This window comes from Pipra filicauda, unplaced genomic scaffold (assembly GCF_003945595.2).
Source record: "Pipra filicauda isolate LSUMZ 115617 unplaced genomic scaffold, ASM394559v2 scaffold2_size9829703_pilon, whole genome shotgun sequence".
NCBI classification, from domain to species: domain Eukaryota; kingdom Metazoa; phylum Chordata; class Aves; order Passeriformes; family Pipridae; genus Pipra; species Pipra filicauda.
Window position 1 is genome coordinate 7,802,552 of NW_024104421.1, and position 22,831 is coordinate 7,825,382.

The 22,831-nt window shown below is 44.4% G+C and overlaps 1 protein-coding gene across 2 annotated transcripts in view; it reads right to left on the bottom strand.

Annotated features, from left to right (window-relative positions):
- The window catches only part of AKR1D1 (aldo-keto reductase family 1 member D1), a 38,327-nt gene extending 18,911 nt beyond the window's left edge, over nt 1–19,416 (bottom strand). For both annotated transcript variants that reach the window (XM_039383194.1, XM_027743773.2), the window contains exons 1-2: nt 19,226–19,416; nt 2,927–3,094 (exon numbers count right to left, since the gene is read on the bottom strand). In XM_039383194.1, the coding sequence (XP_039239128.1) occupies nt 2,927–3,094; nt 19,226–19,318 (261 nt within the window). In that variant the 5' untranslated portion in view covers nt 19,319–19,416. The remainder of the gene's footprint in view (nt 1–2,926; nt 3,095–19,225) is intronic.
- Between the last annotated feature and the right edge of the window lie 3,415 nt (nt 19,417–22,831).

Genomic DNA, 22,831 nt, shown 5'->3' on the forward strand with positions numbered 1-22,831 from the left:
CTGAAAGATTTTGGTCTATGTATTTTTTAAGCATTTACATGTAAAATGAGCTTAACTTGTATTTAAGTTAGGAATTGTAGACCCTTCATGTTCAGTTTGTTTTGTTACTGTGGTTTAGAAATTTGATAACCTGAGGTATATGCTAGTTTAGAAGCAGTTTTTCCGAGTGCCCTTTCTAGCTCGGTGCTATTGAGCTCAGCACTTGCTAGTGAATATACTTCCCTTTAAAAAACTGCAGAGTTCTAAAGAAAGAGCCTTTAAAAACAGCAAACATTTGTACTATGTCAATACATCGATGCCATGGAAACTTGAGAGTTTCATAACTGTTTTCATGATTTGTACAAGTTATTGTATTATCTACCTAAATAGAACCCGTGTAGATGTTAGAGCAGTAGTCAAAGCTGCCAGCTGGCTTTGGCATTTTAGGACACCACATTTCCTGGAAATGTTACTTCTAGTTTAATGAAAGAAATATCCTGGGATGAAAGAGGAGACCAGAAAGGTCTTGCTGTATAAGCCAAGTGAGATGCTGGCAGTTGATATAAAACCTCTAAAATTTCTGGATGCTGAGCTGCTCTGCCTGATCAGCCAGCAAGAAGTGAGAGCCAAGTGCAAGTGCTGATGATTTCAACTGGCAGATGCAGCCCGATCACACCAGGTCACTGTTCCAGCAACACTGCCACTCAGCGGGGCTGCTCTTGTTAGTCCCTGCTGACACATCAGCCTTCCATCTGCATCATCTTTGCTTAAGGAAAGGTCTGCATGAGGGGCTTGAGTCTGAAGGGTCTTGGGAATTTCCAGTACTTGTGATGTCAGTAAGGCAGAAAAAACCCCCAACTTCTGTTGTGCTTGACTGCTTCCAAGAGTGCAACAGCTCATGTCAGTCACTTACCAATCAATGCCTGATGTATCTACTGGTGGCTTGATATTTGCCAGTAGTTTGTAAGACACATAAGTTTGTGAGGTACATAAAACTAAAGATACATAAACACATAAGGCAAGGGACATCCATTCCCACTCTTCCTGGGAAGTTCAGGGCTCCTGCGAAAGTGTTCAGTGAAACCTGTGAAAATCCTGGATTGTGATGGATTGAATAGGTTGAAGAATATTTTCCACTTCTGCCTTTGAACTCTAAATTTAAAGACTACAGAATCACTACAATGAACTATTATCCTGAGCACCTGAAATTTTGTCAAGCACGAACAGGACACAACAATAAGGTAAATCCATGTGTGTCCCATCTCACAGAGACAAGGCAGGCTGGGACCACAGGCATTGATTGTCATGCTACTCTGTGTTGCAGCCCTATGGCTTACAGGATCTGCAGTTTTGCAGGTAACTCAGTGTTTCAGTAGTGATTATCAACTAGAAGAATCATCTAGTGATTAGATCAGACAACTGAATATAGAAAGGCTTAATAATAAAGTAAGTTTGGAAATTTTACCGGGAGGTGTGCTTTTACAGACTTTAAAGGTTGATATGGGAAAATAAACTGCAGGGGAAGAAGTTGAAAAAGTTAAAATACTCAGATTTGTTGGGACATCTGATTCTAACCTTTTGGCATGATTTGGTGGTTTTGATTTGAAATATTACTGCTAATTTGCAGTAGTGAAACTATTAAACAGTCGAAACGAAATATTTTCATTGATCCAAATCAACATATTTAACATACGAGAGACTGACAAACTTCCCTGATAAAGGCAGGAAATTTGAGGACATGAAGTTTTTCTCAGGATGGCAAGGTTGCTACCAGCAGAATCAGGCAGGAAACTTGGAAAAGAGTTGCATATTTTACAGATTGGAAATTGCTGTACTTGAATATTGGTCTATAGCTGCTGAAAATCCACTTGGTCTGTAAACTACCCAATACAAAGCTTAGTTTTCCAGATCATAGAACTCAACTAAATTGCTCACAGTGTTTTATCTCATGGGATCTTTCACTCTAGGAACAGTGTTTATTTGCAAGTCTGTTGAGTAACTTTTGTGCATTACGTCTTATTTGGGAAAGGAGAAAGGGAAAATATTAGGCTAATATGTTCAAAGAAGCACTGCAGGAAGGGCAATTTGAGGCCATAAGCTCCCTTAAAAACTGGATGGGAACCATCAACCCTTATTCTACAATGTGCAATGAGCTTTCTTGTACCTGGGATATAGTCATTGAAGTTGTAACAGCTTTTGTCAGACACCTCATTGGACAAGGGATTTGATTCTTCTAGGAGAAAGTAAATTTTTACAGCTAAGACTGTAAAGTATTAACTAGTTCGTGCATTATTCCAGCCTTGTTGCTCTAGAGCAGGAGTGTAATGACATCTTCTCTCCAAGTAAGTTGATTCATCATTGTAGAACTTTTTAATGACAGGTGATACAGTAACTAAGGGTGTAGCTTGATGAGTAATTTTCTGGCAGTAATATCAATGTAAGCACTTGTTGTTCTCCCATACTTAGACACTGGCATGCACATGCTTGCTCCCACCCCTTTCATTGTGCAACCTCATGGCAAACCTGTACAGGGAATCACTCTGACAGAAAATAACTCATTGGTAGGATCATTGTCCATATCAGGATCAGTGTGTGGCTATAAAAATGTGCATGACAGCACAGTGTGTGGTACAGTAACAGTTTAGGCAACACGGCTGAGTGTAGCAATGGTCTTAACTTGCAGGTACCTACAATACTAAGCAGAATGGATGTTTCATGGTTCCCATTGCTATCAGAGATTTAAACAGAGAAAAACAGTGATTCCTGTGCCTAGCAGAAAAGCTAGTGTTCATAAAGATCTGAGGCATTATGGTAATGCTAGGAAAGAAAAATAAAGGATGTTGGATCTGGAAGGAAACATGCCAGATGTTGACCACCGGCATTCTTAAGAAAGACCATTCACGGAAATCCTGGATTTAGTGTAAATAATCTGAGCACAGCTTCTCACCTTGCCACAGTAGAAAATGTCTTCTCGCTTGATCTTTCCTTCAGCAATCTTCTCCCGGATGGCTTGTCCCACTTCATGCTCATTGAAGTAGACAAAGGCACCGTCGATGTGGCGGTAGCCAGCATCAATGGCAATCTTCACTGCCTCCAGACAGGAACCCTTGGGGGTCTGGTGGGAGAAGAATAAACATAGCTTCAGCCTCCTGCTCACCTCGCCTTCAGTGCTATAGAGTCACTGAGATAAGCACAAGATTCGTGCTGAAATTCATCCAGTCTGACCATCCCTTACCTCCCCAGATATCTGTGTTTCAATTTCTAAATAAAAAAGTGCTGTGCACTTTTCCTCGAAACTGCTGTGAATGTGGAATTGGACTGGAAAAAGCAGCAAAGCAAAAAATTTTCTGTGTTGTGAAAGAGAGAGTACTAGAATCCTCAGAAAGTAGAATTGAATGTATTTTATATAAAAATTATTTCAGAAATTGTCATCTAGAGAGCAAGGACTTTCCCACAACAGCCATTTGATAAAATTCCTTACTCATTCTTTACCATTGGTGGTAGCACAATCCTAAGGGTGATAACTCAGGACTGTCTACTGATATTCCCAGTTCTGGACAGTTCCTTTATTGTGTAGTTAAGAACCAGTAGCTGTCTTAATATACATTTATATACACTTTATTGCTTCACTTTAAGATGAGCCCAAGAAACCTCCTAAAAAGTCCAAGTGACATTTTTGTACTGTGTACTGCATTTATATTTACTCATCATTGCCAAAATTCAGAATAAGCTTGTTTTTTTGTAACAGTCATATTTTCCATTAGCCACTGTGGCAAGCAAAATTACACGTAGGCTAAACCAAGCAAAAAAGCATAAAACTGGTTACCAAAATTATTTGTTCTGGACACTGGAATTGTACTGAAAACATCTTATTGTTCCTACACTTTGTATAATGAGAGAGCAGCTCTAAGGTGGTCAAGGGCTCTCAGCAACATGCAGCAAGACTATTCTCCCACCCTTTTCGTGGGCATTGCTCTCCTATGACAGGGACATCTGATTCACTTTAAGAAAAAGAGAAATAGGGGGAGTCAACTTGCTCTGCTGTGTTGTTGTCTGTCAGCAACAAATGCCAAGAGTTGAATTCTGCTACCTGCAAATGCAGGGCCAAACCCACACGGCTTCTCCTATGAAGAAAACAGATGTCAGAGACATCTGGAAATGAGAAGGTACGAAGAGAACGTCAGATTTGTTGTTTTTGCTGATGCCAAGGGAAGACGAGAAGCAGGACTGGCAGTAAGTGTTGTTAGGAAGGACCACTTTTCACCACAGCAATGGCTCTCTCTCCTCTCTGTCCTTTTACAGCTGCCACTGGCTTGGCTGTCCAGGAGTTTGCCATGAAATAAACAGCTGTTCTTCCATCACCTGATGAATTAGGTGTGAAACTCATAGCTGCTATAGGATGCTTCAGTGATCAAGGACATTGGTCTTCCCTTCCATGTTCATGTGAGAAAGGTCTATGAAGGATTCCTGCAGACACATGAGGGTCAACTTCTCTCTTTCAGTCCTAGAGCTGTGGGCTGGTGACAGACTATTCTAGGATAATAGGACTATATTCCAGCCTGCTTCCTCTGCTCTTCAGTGTCCCACCCCAACTGACTGCTGTTGGACACAAATGGACCAGCTTCTGTTTGGGCCTGTGGGGACTTTCTGCTCCAGCACACAGTGCCCAGAGGTTACTTAAAATGCAAAGCCGCTCATGCTTGCCCTGATTTATGACGAACATGAGCGAGGACTCAGAGGCAAAAATGGCACAATTTGGCACTCTACAGTATTTACAGCAGTGATGATGCAATGCTGTTTGCTTAATTGAGAGAGACAACGAAACACTTGTTTCAGTGCTTTGCTGCTTTTATTGTGGGAGCCTCCCAAAAGCACGCTTGGCTCCTGCCAGGGCCCTTTCCTAGTTGTTAGTAGGTTGTAATGAAGACCATGGCAGCCAACAACCTTTCAGGACGAGTCAATGGCTAGTTTTCACTTGGGGCATGTTGGGCAGCATTACAGAAGTGTGAGGCATGGAGTAGTGACAACCTCCAACATGTTCGCTGCTTTGTCCCTGCCTGAACCTGCAAGGAAAGATTTGAGAAAGGCATCAGGAAGAAAGCTCTGACATGAGTATTACAAGCCTGCTGTTACTGATGACAGTAACCTCAGACCTCTGCCCCAGCAATGAGCTGCACAAGGCTGTAGCCGCAGTTGCAAAGCTCAAACTGATTAGCACAGAACAACAGGACTCAGCTAAAGATCTGGCAAGCTCAAGTTTAAGTGATGATTAGTTGTCTGAAAGAGAAATGTATTTCCAGATTGCAGTCAGTGTTTCCTCTCTGAAACCTGATTTTTGAAACTATGTGACTTTTAGATTGCTTCAGCCTGTTTCACTTTTACCATTCAAGTGTATGAAAGCAGAATATTTAGTAATGCAGATCTTAAGAATTTTTTTTTTTTTTTACATTTTCCATTTGTTGAAGAGCCTGAAAATGGGGCGTGAACCTGGTACCAGAATTTTCTCTCTTCCTTTCGCATGCTTGAGAGATTGCATGAACACAGCTCCCTGTTGTTTCCTGAACTGTAAACCAAACTCCATCAAGTAAGGAAACATTGATTATTGAGTTGCATCTTTTCTTGGACACCAGGGCCACTTTGGTCAGTAAGAAAAGCAGAAGGAATAGGTCGGGAAAGGTAGAGTCTCACATATAAGGGAACAGCACAATTGCAAACTTGGGAGAAGAGTAGAATAGAGAAAAATGAGAAAGCTTGCAATTACTGCAACTGCTTTTGGCTGAAGCAGTTGACTCATGTTAGAGCTGAACTTCTACGTGTTTCTTAATTTTTGCATGGGACTTACATCTGTACAAACAATCTTGTGAAAGACTCTTCCATCTCAAGGAATAATCTTATTCTTCAGGGGCTTGGAGAGGCTTTTTTTGGATCAGACCTTGATTACCAATGGCTAGAGATGGGTTTACATTGAATATAAATATTTTCATTGCACCAGTTCATTTAATCTGATGTGGTGTATTAGTTCTGACAGATTCTGGTCTAAGGTGCTCCATATAAAAATGCAAAACAACCTAGGGAACAGTTTTTGGAAAATTCTGCCTCTATTGAACCATCCCAGCTGAAGATCTGAGACATCTGTGAGTCTGGAAACTTTATACCATATGTTAACTTTCATTCTAACAGAGAAACTATCATTTCTAGGATTTCATGTGTTTAATCCTTCCAAATCCTGCACTAATAGGCTGTGGTAAACTGTGCTGATGAGTTGCACAGGCTAGTCATGTTGTGGTATTGCTGCTTTTTAGAAGTGTTTCCTTAAATGTCACATTCTTGTTCCATTGTTTCCTGACAGACCATACTAAAGTTGGATGACTCAGATCACCACTGCTCATACGTCTTTCTATCAGAGAAGGTACAAACCTCAGTCTTTCCCCTCTACCTTGCTGCTCAGCCTGAGGTGTTTTAATCTCTTCTGTCTTTCATGGAATTAAAGTCTTTAGTAGTGACCAGATCAGAGATTAACAACTGAAACCCGGCTTTTATTTAAGCGTAGATGGAAGTTTATGATATGACTATGTTGTATAAGGACCGGCACCACTCCAACCACAGCACCTGGTAAAGCAGTATCTCCCAGGCTATTTGGCCATGGAGCAGCCACCTTTACTTGGAATCCCAGACCTCTTCCTTCTCCTTGCTGCAGCCTATACTCACTAGGGTCTGTTATCTAAAATGCAGTTGCCTATGCTGTCTACTCATTCCAGGTAGGCCTTTATTCTTGTGCCATTCCTAAATAAGCAGGGCTCACATATAGAGAAGAAGTACCAGATGAGGTACTGAAATGTCTCCATGCCATAAACTCTTTGTGCTTTATCAGTAGTAATTCAGGACTCTTTGGTTTTGGCCTTAAGACAAATCTTTGCTTTTTATTACTTTTTATTTAAGTGTAGATAACAGCTATGCTTGATCCTTAGCTATAATGAATGTTTCAGCTTCTAATCAGTGTGCCCTACAACTATGCCACTTTGATCAAGGACTTGTTTTAGAACTGGAATTTTGTAACCACTTATACACTGTAAGTCAGATATTTATCTTCGGTGTTCTTGCAGTCAGTCACTGATTTGTGCCAAAAAAATGTACTAAATTTATCACATGTTTTATGATAAAAGAAAAACTTCTTGATTGACTAGAACGATTTGCTCCATTGCTAATAAATTTCTTCAATAGCATCTATGTTATTCTTAAGATCATAAAGTTTAAGGAAACAATACACACAGTTATTCCCTCTCTCAATCAATAGCTTGTAAACCTGCTGATTTACCACCACACATGGCAGATTAAACCAGTATCAGTTCCCTTCAGGCTCCATGGTAAATAAATGGAACAGAAGGGATGGGGGAGCAGACTCAGATATGCACCTTCACTGGAAGAAATGAAGCAGCAATTTGGCCCCTTCTCCATAGATGAAGTAGCCAACTGGACAGTTACCACTTTCTGTGAGTCTGAAAAAGCAATGTGCTTCATCAGTCCTGTCTGTCTGAAAGGGTCTGCTCTCTTTTTCCTCTGAGACCATAAACTTTCTTATTTTTTAATGTTTATTCCAGACACCTTCCATCATATCCCATTTTGTCAAAAACTATTTTCCCTACCGTAGCAAATGAACAGTTGCAGTTTTGTTCATGATTGCATATGACCAAGCCACAGGAGAATATTTTTGTGCAGGCATACCCATGAATTTTTCTCTTCCCTCTCAAGTAGAACAGTATTTGCTCAGCAGTGTTAGTGGTTTTCCAAATTATTACTGTTATTTAAGTGTCACAGTTCAGCTGCCCTCCAATTCTTTTGCTTTTTCTATAGCATCTTTTTCTGGTCAGCAATTTCCATTGGCTTTCCAGCTGGTTAAAAGGGTTATCTCCAAAGACAAAGCTAACAGCACACATTGGTGGTAGACTCTAATCTTGCAAAACCACGCCACTGCTTGTGTGTCTTAACATCATATTGTAATTTATTTTTTGTTAGTCCACACAGTAAAGGAAAACAGTCTGACTCAGGCTCTCAGATTCTGCTCTGCCTTGTTTCACACGTGCAGCTCTATGGAGTTGCGCCAGTGTCAGCAGCACATGAGAGCTGAGGAAGCAGCACTTCAGGGAAGTGCTTTAGGAGAAGTGCCCTTTACCTTAGTCCTGAGCATCTCACCTGGTTAGTGCAATGTTATCCAGTCCCTCAGCTGGAAATAACGATCCTAGGAAGAAAAGCTTGAGGTGTTAGGAGACACAGGGCCATCTCCTGGAAAAAATCTGAGCTTAACTGCAGCAGAATTATACAAGAGACCCAAACTGTGGGCCAAGCGCTCCAGTCCTAACCTATAATTTAAGATGTGGAGTCGCTGTTTAGGAATCTTAGTCAGCTAAATACAGGAAGGAGAAAGTAGGTACATTCCTGGGCTCAGAGCCTCCTTCACCAGAGCTCGGCACTCACACACAAATTCTTATGCAAGTTTCTAGAAGCCCAATTCCTTATTTCCATTTGCCTGTTTTCCGGACAAACTGGCAAGAAGGATTGGCTGAAGATGTTAGGAACAGAGCATAGAAAGCATGTGTACTGAAGGCACTGCAGGAAAGCACAGGTTGAGTTTACAAAGCCAGAGGATATGAGCCACACAAGGGTACATTCTTAGAATTGTTTAACCTTGTAAAAGAGAAGCTGTACTGTACACCTCTTTCTTGGAAAATGCAACCGCCAGCACATCCCTCTCTCTCAAACACAGGAAAATCTGGCTTTCATCCTCCGGAAGCATTGGCAGCCACCATCCAGGAAGCACAACCCAGCAAAGGGTTCTCTGCAAAAGCAGGTATAGCTGGGAATGGAGGCAGAGAACAGAGCTGAGAGCCACAAGCTGCTATGCTGGCCCAGAAGTTTGCTTTATGTCATGCAGTGTGTTGCCTTGGAAGGTGGAGGACAACAAATATGGATTCCTAGAGAAGATGGGGGGAATGGTGACACTTGTGGCCTTGTGTCACACTGTGAATGAGCATGAACAAGGGATGCCTTTCTCCTCTAACCTGATGCTCTATCAGTGGCCTAAAGCGTGAGGTTTGTCCGTACAACAGAAATTAGATTGCATAACTGCAGATTTAGCATTTCTAGAATTCTTCTGACATTGTTATTCTAGCATTTAGCCGAAGCTGTCTTTAGGAAAGCTTTATTATTGTAGCTGGCAGAAGTTGCTGGAGTTATTTTTATCGCTTGATTGCAGAATCCTCAGTTTTAGGATCGCTGCAACTTTTCACTTGATGCAAATTTAGTTTATGCAAACTGAAGCTAAAGAGCTGCCTTTCCTCTCTGCTGGCAGCTAGAGGATTAAAGCAAACCAGGCAAATGATGTGCATGTGGGTTCCCATGCTTGCAGTGCTAGTGGAGTGGACTGAGAAAGTTTCCTGAAGAGCTGGAGGACACAATAGCCTGCTGGCAGGCCCTGGAAAGCATGAATCTAACTGGAAGGGTGGATGTTATCAAAACACCCTTCAGACAAGAAATGCAATCACAGGGATGTGTGAGGTACAGGCGGAAGGCAAAGCACCAGCTTGTGCAATAAAAGAGAAGAAAAGGTTGCCAGTAGTTCTTCTGCTTCGTTCCCTAGAGTTAAAGGGGAGAGGTTTCTGGCGCCAGTTCGAAGAAGTGTTTGCAAAGACAAATGTAAAACTTGGGGAATTCCACCACCTAGTTAGCTGAACCAAAAGCAGTCAGCTTTGATGAAGCCTAGAGAGGCATTTTCTGCACAACGTTTTCAAGTTTTGACAAACCTGGCCTCTTAGGTCAACCAAAGAGACAACCCAGATGTTAGCTTCCCACAAGAGCTGCAAGAACATGCTTATGCTGTTCTTTGGAGGACTGTGGGGAATCAGGGACACATGGGAGTGTACAGCCATATTTAACGTATGGAGTCAGTCTGGGACGTTTTAAAAATGGAGCTTTGCCTGGAAAATTGGGCTTTAAATGTGCTTGCCAAAAAGCGTATCTCTCAGTTGCGGTAATTCCGATTACTCACTCATAGGGGTTCAGCTTTTCCCCTCTTCAATAATGCCAGTGATTCCCTGTCCCATCTTCTGTAAAACAATCTTAACTTTTATTTAGATAAAATAAAAAGCCACAGGCTTTCCCTGTGGCTCTTCCACAGGGTTAAAAAACCCAGTATGTTTAGAAAGGCAGAGGAAAAGACAAGAAAAAAATTACTATTTTTTTGGTGTCAGTATTTGGCCTTAGTATCATTGCATTGGTAACAGCTAGCTTTGTAGTTTTTGGAAGAAGGTTGTATTGAAACAGCTATAGTCAGTGCAGTACACAGCTATGGAATGGAAAAGATCTGTTCTCTGTTTGGTTACTTTTCAAACAAGAATCTTGTGACTGGGTTTGAGTAATGCTACTGTCCTAAAAGCTTATCTGGATTAACCCTCTATTAATTTTGGATCTGGACTGATTGAACACAACTCTACCTTATGTCATAGCTGGACATGTACCTTGGTGGGTGATGCTGGCACCTGATATCCACCATCCAAGAGCTGTACTGACTTCCAGACAAAGTTGTCATCTCCTAAATGTCACACTGCTCTGAGAATGTTTTCCTCTGGAGCGCTCTTGCAGTGTCCAAGTCTGCATGTCTTGGTACCATGTCTTTGGGAGCCAAATGATGTGGTGCCAGGTGGGCTGTAGGAGCCAGGTCACCTGCTTGGAGTAAGCAGGCATCACTACACAAGGCCAGGCAATTATCTGGCTCTCAGAGGTTTCATTAGTAGAAGTCTTCTGCTCTGCAAGGGTGTATGTCTCTTGGTCCTGGAGTAGTCTGAAAGTGTTTTCACGCAGCAGCTGAGATGCCAGCATAGGTTGGAGGTACTATCTTTTTAAGAAGAGGGTTTTTTTGAAAGGCTTATAGTTTAAGGCATTCTCAGGTGGTAGGGGCGGGGGGGGGAAAGAAAGAAGTCATTCTAAGCACAATCTACTCCTCAGAGCAAACCAAAAAATCCCCCATTTTCCAGGACTAGCAATTTTGTGACCGTTTTGCTCAGAAGTCCTCCATAGGTTAATGAAATATGTAGCTAGAAAGCTAGTCTTTCATTCATACTCATCTACAATGCTGGGCCCATCCTCATTAGAAATTTTACATTTTGACCACTTCAGTAAGTGCAACTTTTAGTCTGCCACACGTGATTAGACACTGATTGTGTTCACAGCTGGAAACAGAAGCCATTGGTACAAAGTAGAGATTAATAATACTGTGAATTTGTTTTCTATTAAGCTTCAGGTTTCATAGAAATGAAGAACCGCAGAGATTTCAGCAGAGAATATATGTAGAGGTAAATGAGCATTTTGCAAATTCAGCAGTGTCTTAAAGCCATGGGTTTTGTGCAAATCAAAGTAATAAGAACAAAGCTTGTGTCTTCAAGAATGTTAGGGACAAGAATCTTTCCTCCAAACTGACAGAAAGCAGTAAGTCATTTTGCCAAATCTGACTTTAAAATTTGAAATTAATGGTTAAAGTACAGTTCTTACACAAAAGCTAGAAGTTCTAGAGTCTGCCATGTTTCAGAACAAAAGCATCTACCTTTTCTAATTACCTGTTTTTTCTTAGGGTTTTTTTTGTCTTAGTTTTCCTTTCTTAATGAGATAAAGATACAACCTTGCATTTATGAAAGCCAAAAATGTTCCATTGTATAACGTGAGATTACAGAGAGGTAGCAAGAATTGAGGCGTCAAGAGGTGGCTGCACACAGGGGAGGAGAGGTCAGTGTTAAACACCAAGAAGGCAAAGTGTTGAAGACACAGAAATGGAGAAAGACTGCTCCAGTGGCAGAACAGAAAAGTTGTATGGCAGAGGAGAAAAGGAGAATGCAAGATAAATGAGCTCTGCTTTTCAGGGGCAGTAAGCATGCCATTAAAGCATACATGAAAGGGATCTTTAAAATGTGTCATGCAACACTGAGTTTTTAAAGAAAGGCATTTATGAAATCAGAACTTGTTGGAGACCCTTTAGATTATTCTTCTAGTCTATACCCTCATCTCTTTGCTATAAAAAAATCCAATCTGTGAAAGAACTATCTTATTTGTGGAAGGATTTATCTTATTTCCTGGCATATTTTCCATCTCTGTAGCAAATAGCAGGGATGGATTAAGGCAATACTACTGCCCAGAGACACTACAGTGTCTTGAATCCTCGCACAGGCTCCTGCCCAAGAGCCATATTGTTCTGCTGCCTGCTAAAAGCTGATGCCTGCCACTCCACCTCCTCAAGCCATCTGGGGATCAAATACCTAGGCATCCTGCCTTTATCTGCTCTTGGCAACTGCGTCTTGCCAGTAACTGACTTAGTAGAGGAATAAGGAATAAAAACTGAGAGATTAATCAATGAGGGCATCACTCAACACCAGGATGCCAACCACCGAAGGAAAGGCATGCCATCTGCAGCCTGTGCAAGCAGAATCACCTGAGTATGGTTTAAATCCTTCAAGCATGAAACTAATTGAGTCACGACTTTGTGAGTAATCTGGCTACAGATATTTGGTTTCAGGACAAATATTGTTCAATGTGAAGGCTAGGCTGAGTTTACTAACAGGCAGGCAAGGAGCCCTCTGGGACACATAGCAGATTAGGCACAGTTGTCTTCCTGGGATGCTGTAATTTATCTCCTTCCCTTCTGCCCTTGACTCAAGTGCACAAATCTCCATTTGGAAGCACGGTTTTAGGATATCCTCAGACACCAAGGGAACATAAGGCTACCCTCTGAAACATCTCAGAAATCCCAACCCTGAAAGACCGCATGTTGCTACGTGTCGGGTAGCTGTGGCTCTGCCGCTCCAAAGCCCTCCCTGAAGACAAGAAGAGCTAGTACTGCATGAGGTAATAGTGCAACTTAAAAACCAAATGGCTTGAGAAAGCCAGTGGTGGTTACTGAAAGGGACTCTAAAGTGCACAATGTCCTTTGGAAATGCTGGTCAGGGGATATGGCCCAACAACTTCAAAAAAAATTACTTTGTTTTGGGAGCTTTATTCTCTTCTTAAATTCAGGGTATAAATATGAGGTTCCATAGCCAAATATCCCAGCTGACTCCCACAGATCTGTTCAAATCAGGTTCTCAATACTTTTTTATGGGAGAAAAAGGTAAAATATTTCCCTGGCCTACTTCTGTGATGATTTTATGTAGGTTCATAGAGATCGTTTCAGTAGAGAGCTAACTTCTGACTCAGTACTTGCTGAGTTCAAACACATATTCATGTGTAATCATTCACATTAAATGGATTGAGGTATTTTCTTTACATATTTATTTTACTAGCATGTCATGGGAAATAAGCTAAGGCTGTAAGAACACTTGGATATTAGGGCAGTCCCTGCTCTTACCACTGCTTCTCTCATCTCTTTCAAGAAAAAATCTAGAAGCCAAGTGGGAGGTTTACCTCAGGAGGAAGACAGTTAGTTGTCTGAGTTAGAGGAGAAATTTATAGAGAAAAGATCAAGAAGTAGAAGCCTTTAAGATCAACACTGTCTGCAGAGATCTCAGATGTCACTTCTCCCTGGTACTCTCAATACATGCTCTATTCTGTAGCTTTGGGTCAGGCCAGGTGACTTTCTTTACAAGTCACTTGAAATCATTGCTGTCTCCAGCCGATCATGTTTTGGAAGCCAGTGATGACCAGGAGGAAAATGGGGAATTAAATTGTGTGTAATGCCTCCCTTGCTGCAGCTGAGAGATCCAGATCCCACCATGGGGACAAATCACTTATTATCTCTTTTGACTTAACAGTAGCCTACAGCAGCTCTGAAGGCAGGCAGCCTGCAGCAGGGGTGCAGCCAGCACCATTAAGAGTGATTGAAATAGTTTGTGCATGCACATCCTTGTGTGAGGAACTTTTTGGCATAAACGATCCTATGAGAGCACTAGAAGCTGTTAGACCTGTACAAGGAAAAGTTACTCTGTTCAGCTTCTATCTTGGGTGTAAAAAGTAATTCAAGGTGCCAAAACAGTGTTTTTACTTATGCAAGACAGATTTTTTTACTTGGTCACTCAGACTGGATACAGGAGCCCTGGATGAACTTTTCCTCTTTCCCTGATTCAAACCAGCAATTTCTTCTTAAACAAAACCCAGACTGTCTGGGCACTCACAAGGGTTACTTTGTGGTAGTTAAAGATTTGGGGAAATGGGTCTCTCTCCCTCCTGGCTAGAGGCCATACCAAGTTCTTCAGCATCCAGAGCTGTGGGGCTAGTGGGCAGTGTGTTTTCCCATGGGGAGGGTGCTCCTCCTGCTCCAGCGTGTTTCTTCTTGCCTCTCTCTAGCTATCACATACCCCACGATCATGTTATATCCCTGAGCTGTGTGATATGAATTTAATCCCCAGAGGCTGAGTGGAGGACTGAATCTGGTTTCCCACCACCCATGTGGATTTCCTTACCAGCGGGCTATTCAGGGAAAGGCAACTGCTACCTCCAACTGCTTTAATAATTCTTTGATTCCTCAGCTTGTACTGCCAGTGCCCAAAATGAAATGCTTTGCCATTTGTTTTGCCTGAAACTATTCCACAAAACTGCTTCCAATTTATGAATGGATTTGGCTACCTCAGAACCTCATTTTTAGCTAAGTTGCAACTTGCCAAAAGCCCTCACCCAGTGCTATTCTTGAGTGCTTTGCCCAATCTTATGTTTCAGAAGCAGCGCCTGTGTACAGTGTGGTTGCTACAACCTTCCCTCCAAGCCCTGTCCTCCCTCAGTCAAAACAGGAAGGTAGGAGAGGAGCTGCAGCCAAGGCCCCTTGACCTTCCAGGGAAACAGCAAGTATTTATGTGGAGACACCGGACTGATGATCTTAGCTGTGTTGACAGGGATGAGTTATAAAGTGAAGCAGGCATAAGTGCAGTTTTAACGAGGCATAGGATTTCCAGGATTTAGGAGTGTTTTTAGCACCTTTACCCTCTAAGCCTGTTCATCCCCACATGCCATCAGCTTCTAGATGGGTACCAGTATCACTTGACGGGCGGAGCTGGGAACTAAGCATCAACGCTGGGAGGTGTGGGAGCGCAGGGTGGGCTGATCTGGTTCTGCTGTAGTGCAGGGCGATGCCACAGGCTCATCAAGGGGGCTGTCCTCCTCTACCACCCTCCCCTGTGGGGCTGCTCTCTCCCTCCTCCCCCATCTACTTAATACCCTGGAGAATTGGGTAAACGGCTTGGGGGCCCTCAGGGAGGGAGAGCTGGACACGGTGCATCTGCTGGAGCCTTGGCAGAGCCACTCCTCCACATGTGGGGTTTTGCCAGAAGGATCCACAGAGCCAGACAGAGGTAGAATTGGCCTCTAATTTTAAACGTCTGGAGTGCCTTGATAGTCCTGATTCACTGTTCCCACTGTGGTTCCCATCCAGACCCATGAGAAGAAGGGATATTTGGGAAAGGAAAGAGAATAGGGGAAGGAGTCAGTGACTGAGATTTCCAGTTTTTCACTTCAGTCCATCCTGGCTAGGATAAATAGCCTAGTTTATATAGTCAAGAATCCAGTACAACTCACAGATGTCTTTCCATATGTGAAGGAGAATGCAAATCCAACTTGAAGGCACTGAAATCTGCACCAAAAAGAAAACTAAGCTTTATAGTTATATAGCTTTAAAAATAAGGATAGGGAATACCAATTAAAGCTGCCAATAAAAAAATTAGGTTCTTTTCTTGATAAACAACCCAAATTTATGACTAATTCCATGACCCAGTGAAGACTCTTTTCTTTTGTTAGCAGATGAGCTGATAGCCAATGGATTCATTGTACTTTCTTGCTGTGGTAAAGAAAAAAGAAACCCCCAACATTGCACTTTTCAGTCTCAAAGAATTAGCTGAATTGTCATCCTGACCTCCATTAAATCAGAAGAAAAGCTCTGTTACATCTAGAGGGAAAGAGCATTCAATTAAAATGAATTGGATTATCAAACAGACTTTTCCACAGTGGTCCAGCTCTGCTCCAGTTGACTGATGTACTACACTGAGTCAGTAAATTCGTACAGGGGACCAAATTTCAGTCAATAGGTTTATTTTTTGTTCAGTGTTTCACAATCAGAGGAGCATGACTTATCTCCCAAAGTCGTCTTTGGGAGAACAATTAAGTTATTTAAGATGAGCAAGGCAAGCTGCTGACACATTTCAGTTTTGAAGGCACTGCTGTTCAGTTTATCCAGACAAAGCCTGAAACGTGAAAGCTGGCCTCCTGCCTTTGTTTTCTTGTAACCGACTGCCGAAGAAGCAGATTTCCCTGCTCCATGGCTAACTAGATTTGCCTGGTTTGCTTAACCAGTGAGCACATTCCTGCACTTCAGGAAGAACACTCCGGACTCATTACAAGCTACTGGGCTACAGCACGACATTGAGAAAACAGATTTGTTTTGGACAAGCTGCTCTGATGTGGAGGTGCCAGGGTGAATAACCTTTGGAAAAAAAAAAAAAAAGAAAAACAACAAAACCCCCAAAAACCTGCCTCCAGGAACAAGATGAATAATCTGACAAATGAATAGCTCTGTATTTTATATCAAAGCACAAAATGACTAGAAGTTGTGGAGATCTGACTCATGAGCAGAAATAGAGTGCTGGGGACGGCTTGAGCCGTCGCTACCACCAGCTGCCTGCCCCCACCGCTGGAGAATGGGTGGCTCAGATGCTGCTTCTTAAGCAATTCAGCCACAAAAGGCTACAGTTAAGCATTTTCAAGGAAACGTGTCAGCGCTAGTTTTTAGCAGCACTCGTTAAGATAAACCTTGAAACGGTCCCGAGTTGCTACAAAGCCTTTCAGCTCTTGAGGCAGGAGGAACTGGACAGACACTTTGCCAGGCATCCCGGTGGAAGTCGCACCAGGCATAAATCAGTACTCAGCAAAGCAGCTTGTCCTATCTAAGTGGCACTCCGCTGCCACGGCAAGGCGTTGATAGAAGCCTCCTCCCCGCCCCCTTTCCCAACCCTCTTATCAGTAAAGCAGCCTTTTTGAGACGGGCAAATTTTAAGCCCGTGACCTATTTAAACGTCCGGTCCCATCACCGACCAGCAGCGCAATTCTGCAACAACTCCCGTAGCACTCTGCTACTGCATTTCCCCAGCTGCTCTCTGTGACAAGTTCCCCGCCTCAAATAGAAGCCCTAATCCTAGTGTAAAGCTCCAGCCTTGCACCTTCAGATAAACATACATTGTTTCACCTGGTCTTCTGCGAAAATGGGACTGTGGCAAGGGCCTTATCAGTGCTGCTTTCTCTACCTCTTCTCAGCTCCTCCTCCCACCCATAACTTTCTAACGTGTTTATCATGCAGAAAGAGAAAGACAGCTCAGAAAATCAAACTCCTACAAACGCGGGGGGAGGGAGAACGGGTGGTTGGGTATGTGCACCCATCCCCACTGAGGGTACAGTTACACAGCAGCTTCAATTGCTCTAAATTGGAGTTGCCGTAGCAATGCCTGCCCTGCCTGCATCATCCTGTCCTCCCCACCTTCTGTCAGCAGAAAACAAAGGAGGTACATGTGAAAAGCAAAAAGTCACTACCTGTGGCTGATTCTTCTGAAAACCAGCCCTACCTAAAAAGTATTCTTTTTGGTTGGTTGAGCTCCATACAAAGGCCACTTTGAACCAAACCGAGGATGAAGGAAACATCGGGATTTTGCAGGATAGGGGGAAAAGAAGCAGCACTGTTGCTCTGTTGATTTTAGGACAACTGAATTTCTGTAGAATGAATTCTTAGCAGGGTTATAGCAGTGCCGAGAAGCTGTCTCCAAAAGCTGAATTCCCATCCACCTCCCCTCTCAGCTCCGGCAGGCTACTTGCCGCTTTGGGCTCCCTGCCTGAACCTTGGCTAATGCCACAGCATCGGACCACGGCTTGTCCCGGCTGCAGGTGGGAAGTGCAGCAAGGCAGGAGCCCCGCTGCTGCATGTTTCTTAACTTAAAACTACCGTAAAATTGCAACTCGAGGGTTAGGGGCACAATACAAAAGTATGGAAAGAAATGCTTCAAGTTCAATCAGAGCTATTTTGTCTCTGAATTGTGCAACATTCTGCTTTGCTACATTAAAACTCCTGTTAGAGACCTTTAATTTTGTTTCGCTAACCATTATTCAAAGAATGCTCTAGCTGAAAATATCTCCAGAAAGCCTAGTGATGTGGGGGATGATGACCAGCCTCTGAAGTTGTGAATTCCAACTGATTCGCCCCATGTGAACCAGCGCTGTTGTCCTGGGGATTTCTTGCACTCTGTCGGCATCACTCATGCAACAGTGTTTTTTGAAAATCTTCAACACCGTTATTTATACACCATAGTACGTTTAGCAGTTCGCAAATGGTTTTAATCAAGAGTTTTCTTTAAAAAGGTAATTGTAAATACCTGTGGTATATGGAGTCATACACAAAATATTGCATCTCAACTGATACTATTACACAAGAGGGGTCTGGCCACGATGCCCCTTTTCCACCCCTTCAGACAAACAAATATCAGGCAGTTTAGGAGAGCTTTATAAGGCAGTGGCTAGCGAATTGCGTTTGCGCTCCCAGGTGCGCAGAGGGAAGAAGCATCAGGTGTGCTTCCATAGCCTCCACACAGCCGACCAGCTACGGTTAGACGGGATGCCTGCCCAGGACACGCAAAACCGAAGGATGCAGAATATTTGAAAGTGGTTTGGCCGCTGGCAGTCAGCTGTGGGAGCCGCAGGAATCAGAATGCAGGAATTTGGGTCTTTGTTTCAGGAACATTCCTTGGAAAGTGTCGAGGCCAGCTGCAAGACGGTCCGAAATCCCTCATCTTATCTACGGTCGGCGCAGGGAGCTACCCGGGGGACCCGGCGGTACCGTCCCTCCCGGCTCCGGGAGACCGGGGGCTCCCGGCCGGCTTGCCGGGGAGCCGGCGCTCGCTGGGGGTCACATCCCTTCCCAACCCAGGAGTTGCTCTGCACCGCCCCGACCCCAGGTACCCCAGGACCGATGCGGGGCGGTGGGCGGCAGGGGCAGCTGCACAACACCGCAGGCTGGGCGGGATTTTTTTATTTCTTCCGATCTTTTCCTCATCTGCGCTCCGCGCACTGCCCGCTCTGCTCACGGGAGAGCTGGGGCTTTAACTTTGCACGGGGAAAGGAGCAAAAAGAGAAGCAGCCGGGACGGGAGGAAAGGAGGAAGGTAGCCCCGGTTCGGGGGTCCGCAGCGAGGGCGGCCGCCACCTGCCCCCGCCAGCGGCGCGGGGCGTCCCGGCGCCCCCGGACTTACTTTCTGGGGGTCGGCGTAGGTGCCCAACCCCAAAAGCGGGATGCTGTTCCCGTCGCTCAGCGGGATGCGGTGGCTCTCGGCTGTAAGGTTCATCGTGCCTGCAGGTAGGGCCGCCCCGGACCTGGGGCTGACTCCGCAGGGGGGCGGGAGCCGCCGCTTCACAGCCAACCGCGGCCCCTGCGCTCCGGCACCCACCGACGGCTGGACGGAGCGGACCGGCGGCGGCTCTGCAGGGGCCGAGGTACGGACTGCCCGCTCCCGCCGCCGGGGAGCGCCTTTTTGGGGGGCTGAGCCACGTGTGCCCGCGGCTGCCCTCCACCGCACCCCGCCGCGCACCGCCCCGCGCCCCGCCCCGCCCGGCCACCGCGGCCCCGCGCACCGCCCCGCGCCGGGACGGCCCCAGCGCGACCCCCGAGGTCAGGCACGGGCTGAGTGCGGGATAAAGGCTGCTCCATGTGAACCTCAAGGCGAGCCGGTGGGTGATCTGCACCCTGAGGGGCTTGGGGTGGTGCTGCTGCCCATTGCTAGGGACCCCCCCCCGGCCCGCCGTGCCCGGAGCTATCGGCAGCAGGGCACCGACTTCACACGGTTTGGGGTGTTCGGTCTTGGAACTTTTCCCACAGAGGTGTAAAACCCGGGACAGTTTCCACCCCTCTTTTCCAGTGGCTGAAACCCACTGCTGTAGAGGCAAGGAGAGAATGAAGGAAATTCCAGATTGCTGAGTAGTTCCTCTGCCTCAGTGTGAGTCCCAGATTATGGTGAATGGGCTCAAGTTCCTCACTATCAGGTTCTGCTCCACTGTAGAAAAAATGTATGTATTTCCAAACGCTGATAACCCAGAAAGGGATAATGTCCTTTATGAAATTCAACACATGGCTTTTACTCTTCTCTGATCCTCATAAAACACTCAGGGCCATCCATGCTTTTACACCACTCTGCAAGATGTACCCTGTCCTAACCCACCTGTCCTGTATCTATTCTGAGTTCTCCCCATTTGATTTTGAAGTGTATGGTCTTCTATGTCTTCCCAGATCAACCTGAAATTAAGCCCTCAGAGAGCACTATTTCTTAGCCACAGTGATGTGGCTTAGCCTGGCAGATTATTTTATCTTTTCTAATACCCCACTTGGTTTTCTGTGCGTGGTAATAGTTCAGCGGGTTATGCAATTCCAAGAGGGGTTGATGGATCCATCGTGATAAGTTATCTTTGCAGGGTTCTTGAAATCAACAGGTGTACTCTAGTTTGCATTTAGGGAAAGGGTTAGTGGCTGCTAGGGCTGGGAACCTAACTTGAAGAATACCCTACCTAGAGACCCTTTTAGTGTTACTGGTTAGATAGGGTATCCAGTGAAGATGAAAAAATTGCCACTTTCATGGGTAGGAATGTGTCAAGAAGCTCAGGACTAAGTGCAAGCCAACTTGATCCCAGCCCAAAAATTTCTAGCTAACTAGGATGCCCTGCAGGACAAAGGGTGTTGTAAAATGCTCCTTGGAAGGTGGATTGAGTGTGACTGAGGCTTTCCTGGCAGCCTGTGCTTTCCCTGAACAACACAATGCAAAGAGCTATCTGTAAGGTGACTGGGTTCCATCTCAAGGAGGGAAGCCGGGGCAAACTACTGTGGGCACACTCATCCTGCTAGCCCCTGTCTGCATGTTACTGCAAGCTCTGGGTACCTGCAGGTCTGACGTGGAGGAAGGAAACCCAATGACCGCCTCCATGCCTCATTGTTTCCATGTAACTGATTGCTGTTTTCTTGCTACAGGAGAAGCTCCTGTCTCCTCTCCCCATGCCAACCATGCTTAAACGTACCCTGTGTTTGTTGGAGGACAAGTTGATTCTAGCTGTATGTCTGAGCTACAGCCCTCATCCTCGTGTGTTTCCAACAGAGGAGCAAAAGCACGGAGAGAGGTGAAAATGGGGTGAGTAGAGAAGAGTCTGATGTGGCAGAGGGCACTCAGAGACCTCCTTATTTTCAGTCCACCCCAGAACCCATTTTTCCATAATTCCTCTCAATCCAGCACCTTGTGGGGAGTTTTTAAGGCACAGTTTGCTCATTTGCTTTGGGATCAGAACACATCCAGTTTGCTCACGTGCTCTGGGAAGAGAGTGATGTGTGTGCCCTAAGCTGTGCGTGATCCTGAGCTAAGCAAAGAACGGCTGCCTCGGTGGTGCCTGTCCTGGGCAAACGAGCAAGCGAGCCTCTCTGGCAGGAGTACACTAGTCTGATACATGATAGCCTTCAACAGCAACTGTGAAAAAAGGATTGATGGACCTGCCATAATTCAGAGAACAGGGAGCTTGAACAGGAAAAGGACTTGTGTTTCTAGGAACAGGCAGGCAAAGCAGTCTCTCACCCACGAGGCAAGACAAGAGCCCTTCTCTGCTACAGCACCCGTCAGGGTGTGGGTAACAAACAACCTTGAGGTAACAGGTAAAAGTCATCTTACTTGTAGCTTCACTGCTAGACCCGTCCTTATAAAATTCAGCCAATGTGTTTGTCAGAGAAATTGCAGAGAGGCAGAGGGTTTTACAAGTTGTTCCCCCCTCTCCTGCACCTTAACTGACAGCAAATAGTGTGAAGACTTTTTATATATGAGACTTTTTAAGTCCCATAGCACCTCTGGCTCCCTACCCTGCTGTTCTAATGCATTTTCAGATTTTATATTAAATCCCAGAAAACAGATAGGAAAATGCATTTTTTCCCGTTTACATCTGAGTTACTAACTCAAAAGAGCTTTATTTCACAGAAGCTAGAAATACTAGCAGGTTTTGAGCTGACAGTGAGTATCCTTTAAAGAACAAAGGAAGCCAAATAATGCAGCCCAGAGCCTATCACATACACTTCTTGTTAGTAACAATTTCTGTTAGCTGTTCAGGGGAGTACATGCAGCTCTCAGTTTCAGAGCTGAAATGACTTAGCCAGACTTTTTATGAGGACATGGTATCTAGCAATTCCAACTGCAAAACAATGCAAGTTTCTAGAGGCAAAGCATTGGCTGCTGGTTGTGTCGATCAGTAACTATTCAGGAGCTTTTATAAAATGCAGATGTGATTTCAGTTCTTTCTCTAGGAAATAAAAACAATGAAGTCTCAGCCTGATCTTATTAGCAAGTAGTGAGTGTTGCCATCCTATCAACCCAAGTTTGCCTTCTCTAGCAAAGCTCATAAAGCACACAAGAACACCTTCAAAAGCAACTAAGGGAGGTTTGTGATTCCTGTATTGATGGTGTAGAGTTTTACAGTTACATTAGTCCTCTCAGACAAGTAAAGAGAAGCAGTATCTTATGCTTGCATGTGTTTTGTTCCCTGTCCCCTGTATCCAGACATAAATAATATAGATTGAAAATATAGAACGTTAGATCTAAGTTTTTGGAGGAAAAGTGGGTCAGACATCTGAAGATTCTTACTTTAAAAACTTGCAGAAATCCCAGGTAAAGAAAGTACTTAACGGCCTCCTTACCTGAACAAACCTTGTCAGCGATCTTTTCAGGTAAAGAGGTGACCCTTTTACTCATTTTATCTCAAATTGCTGAGTATCCTGGGAACATGGGAAAATGTGTGAGGCCTTTAAATATAGACTCCCTAGTTCTTGGAAGAAGGAGCCA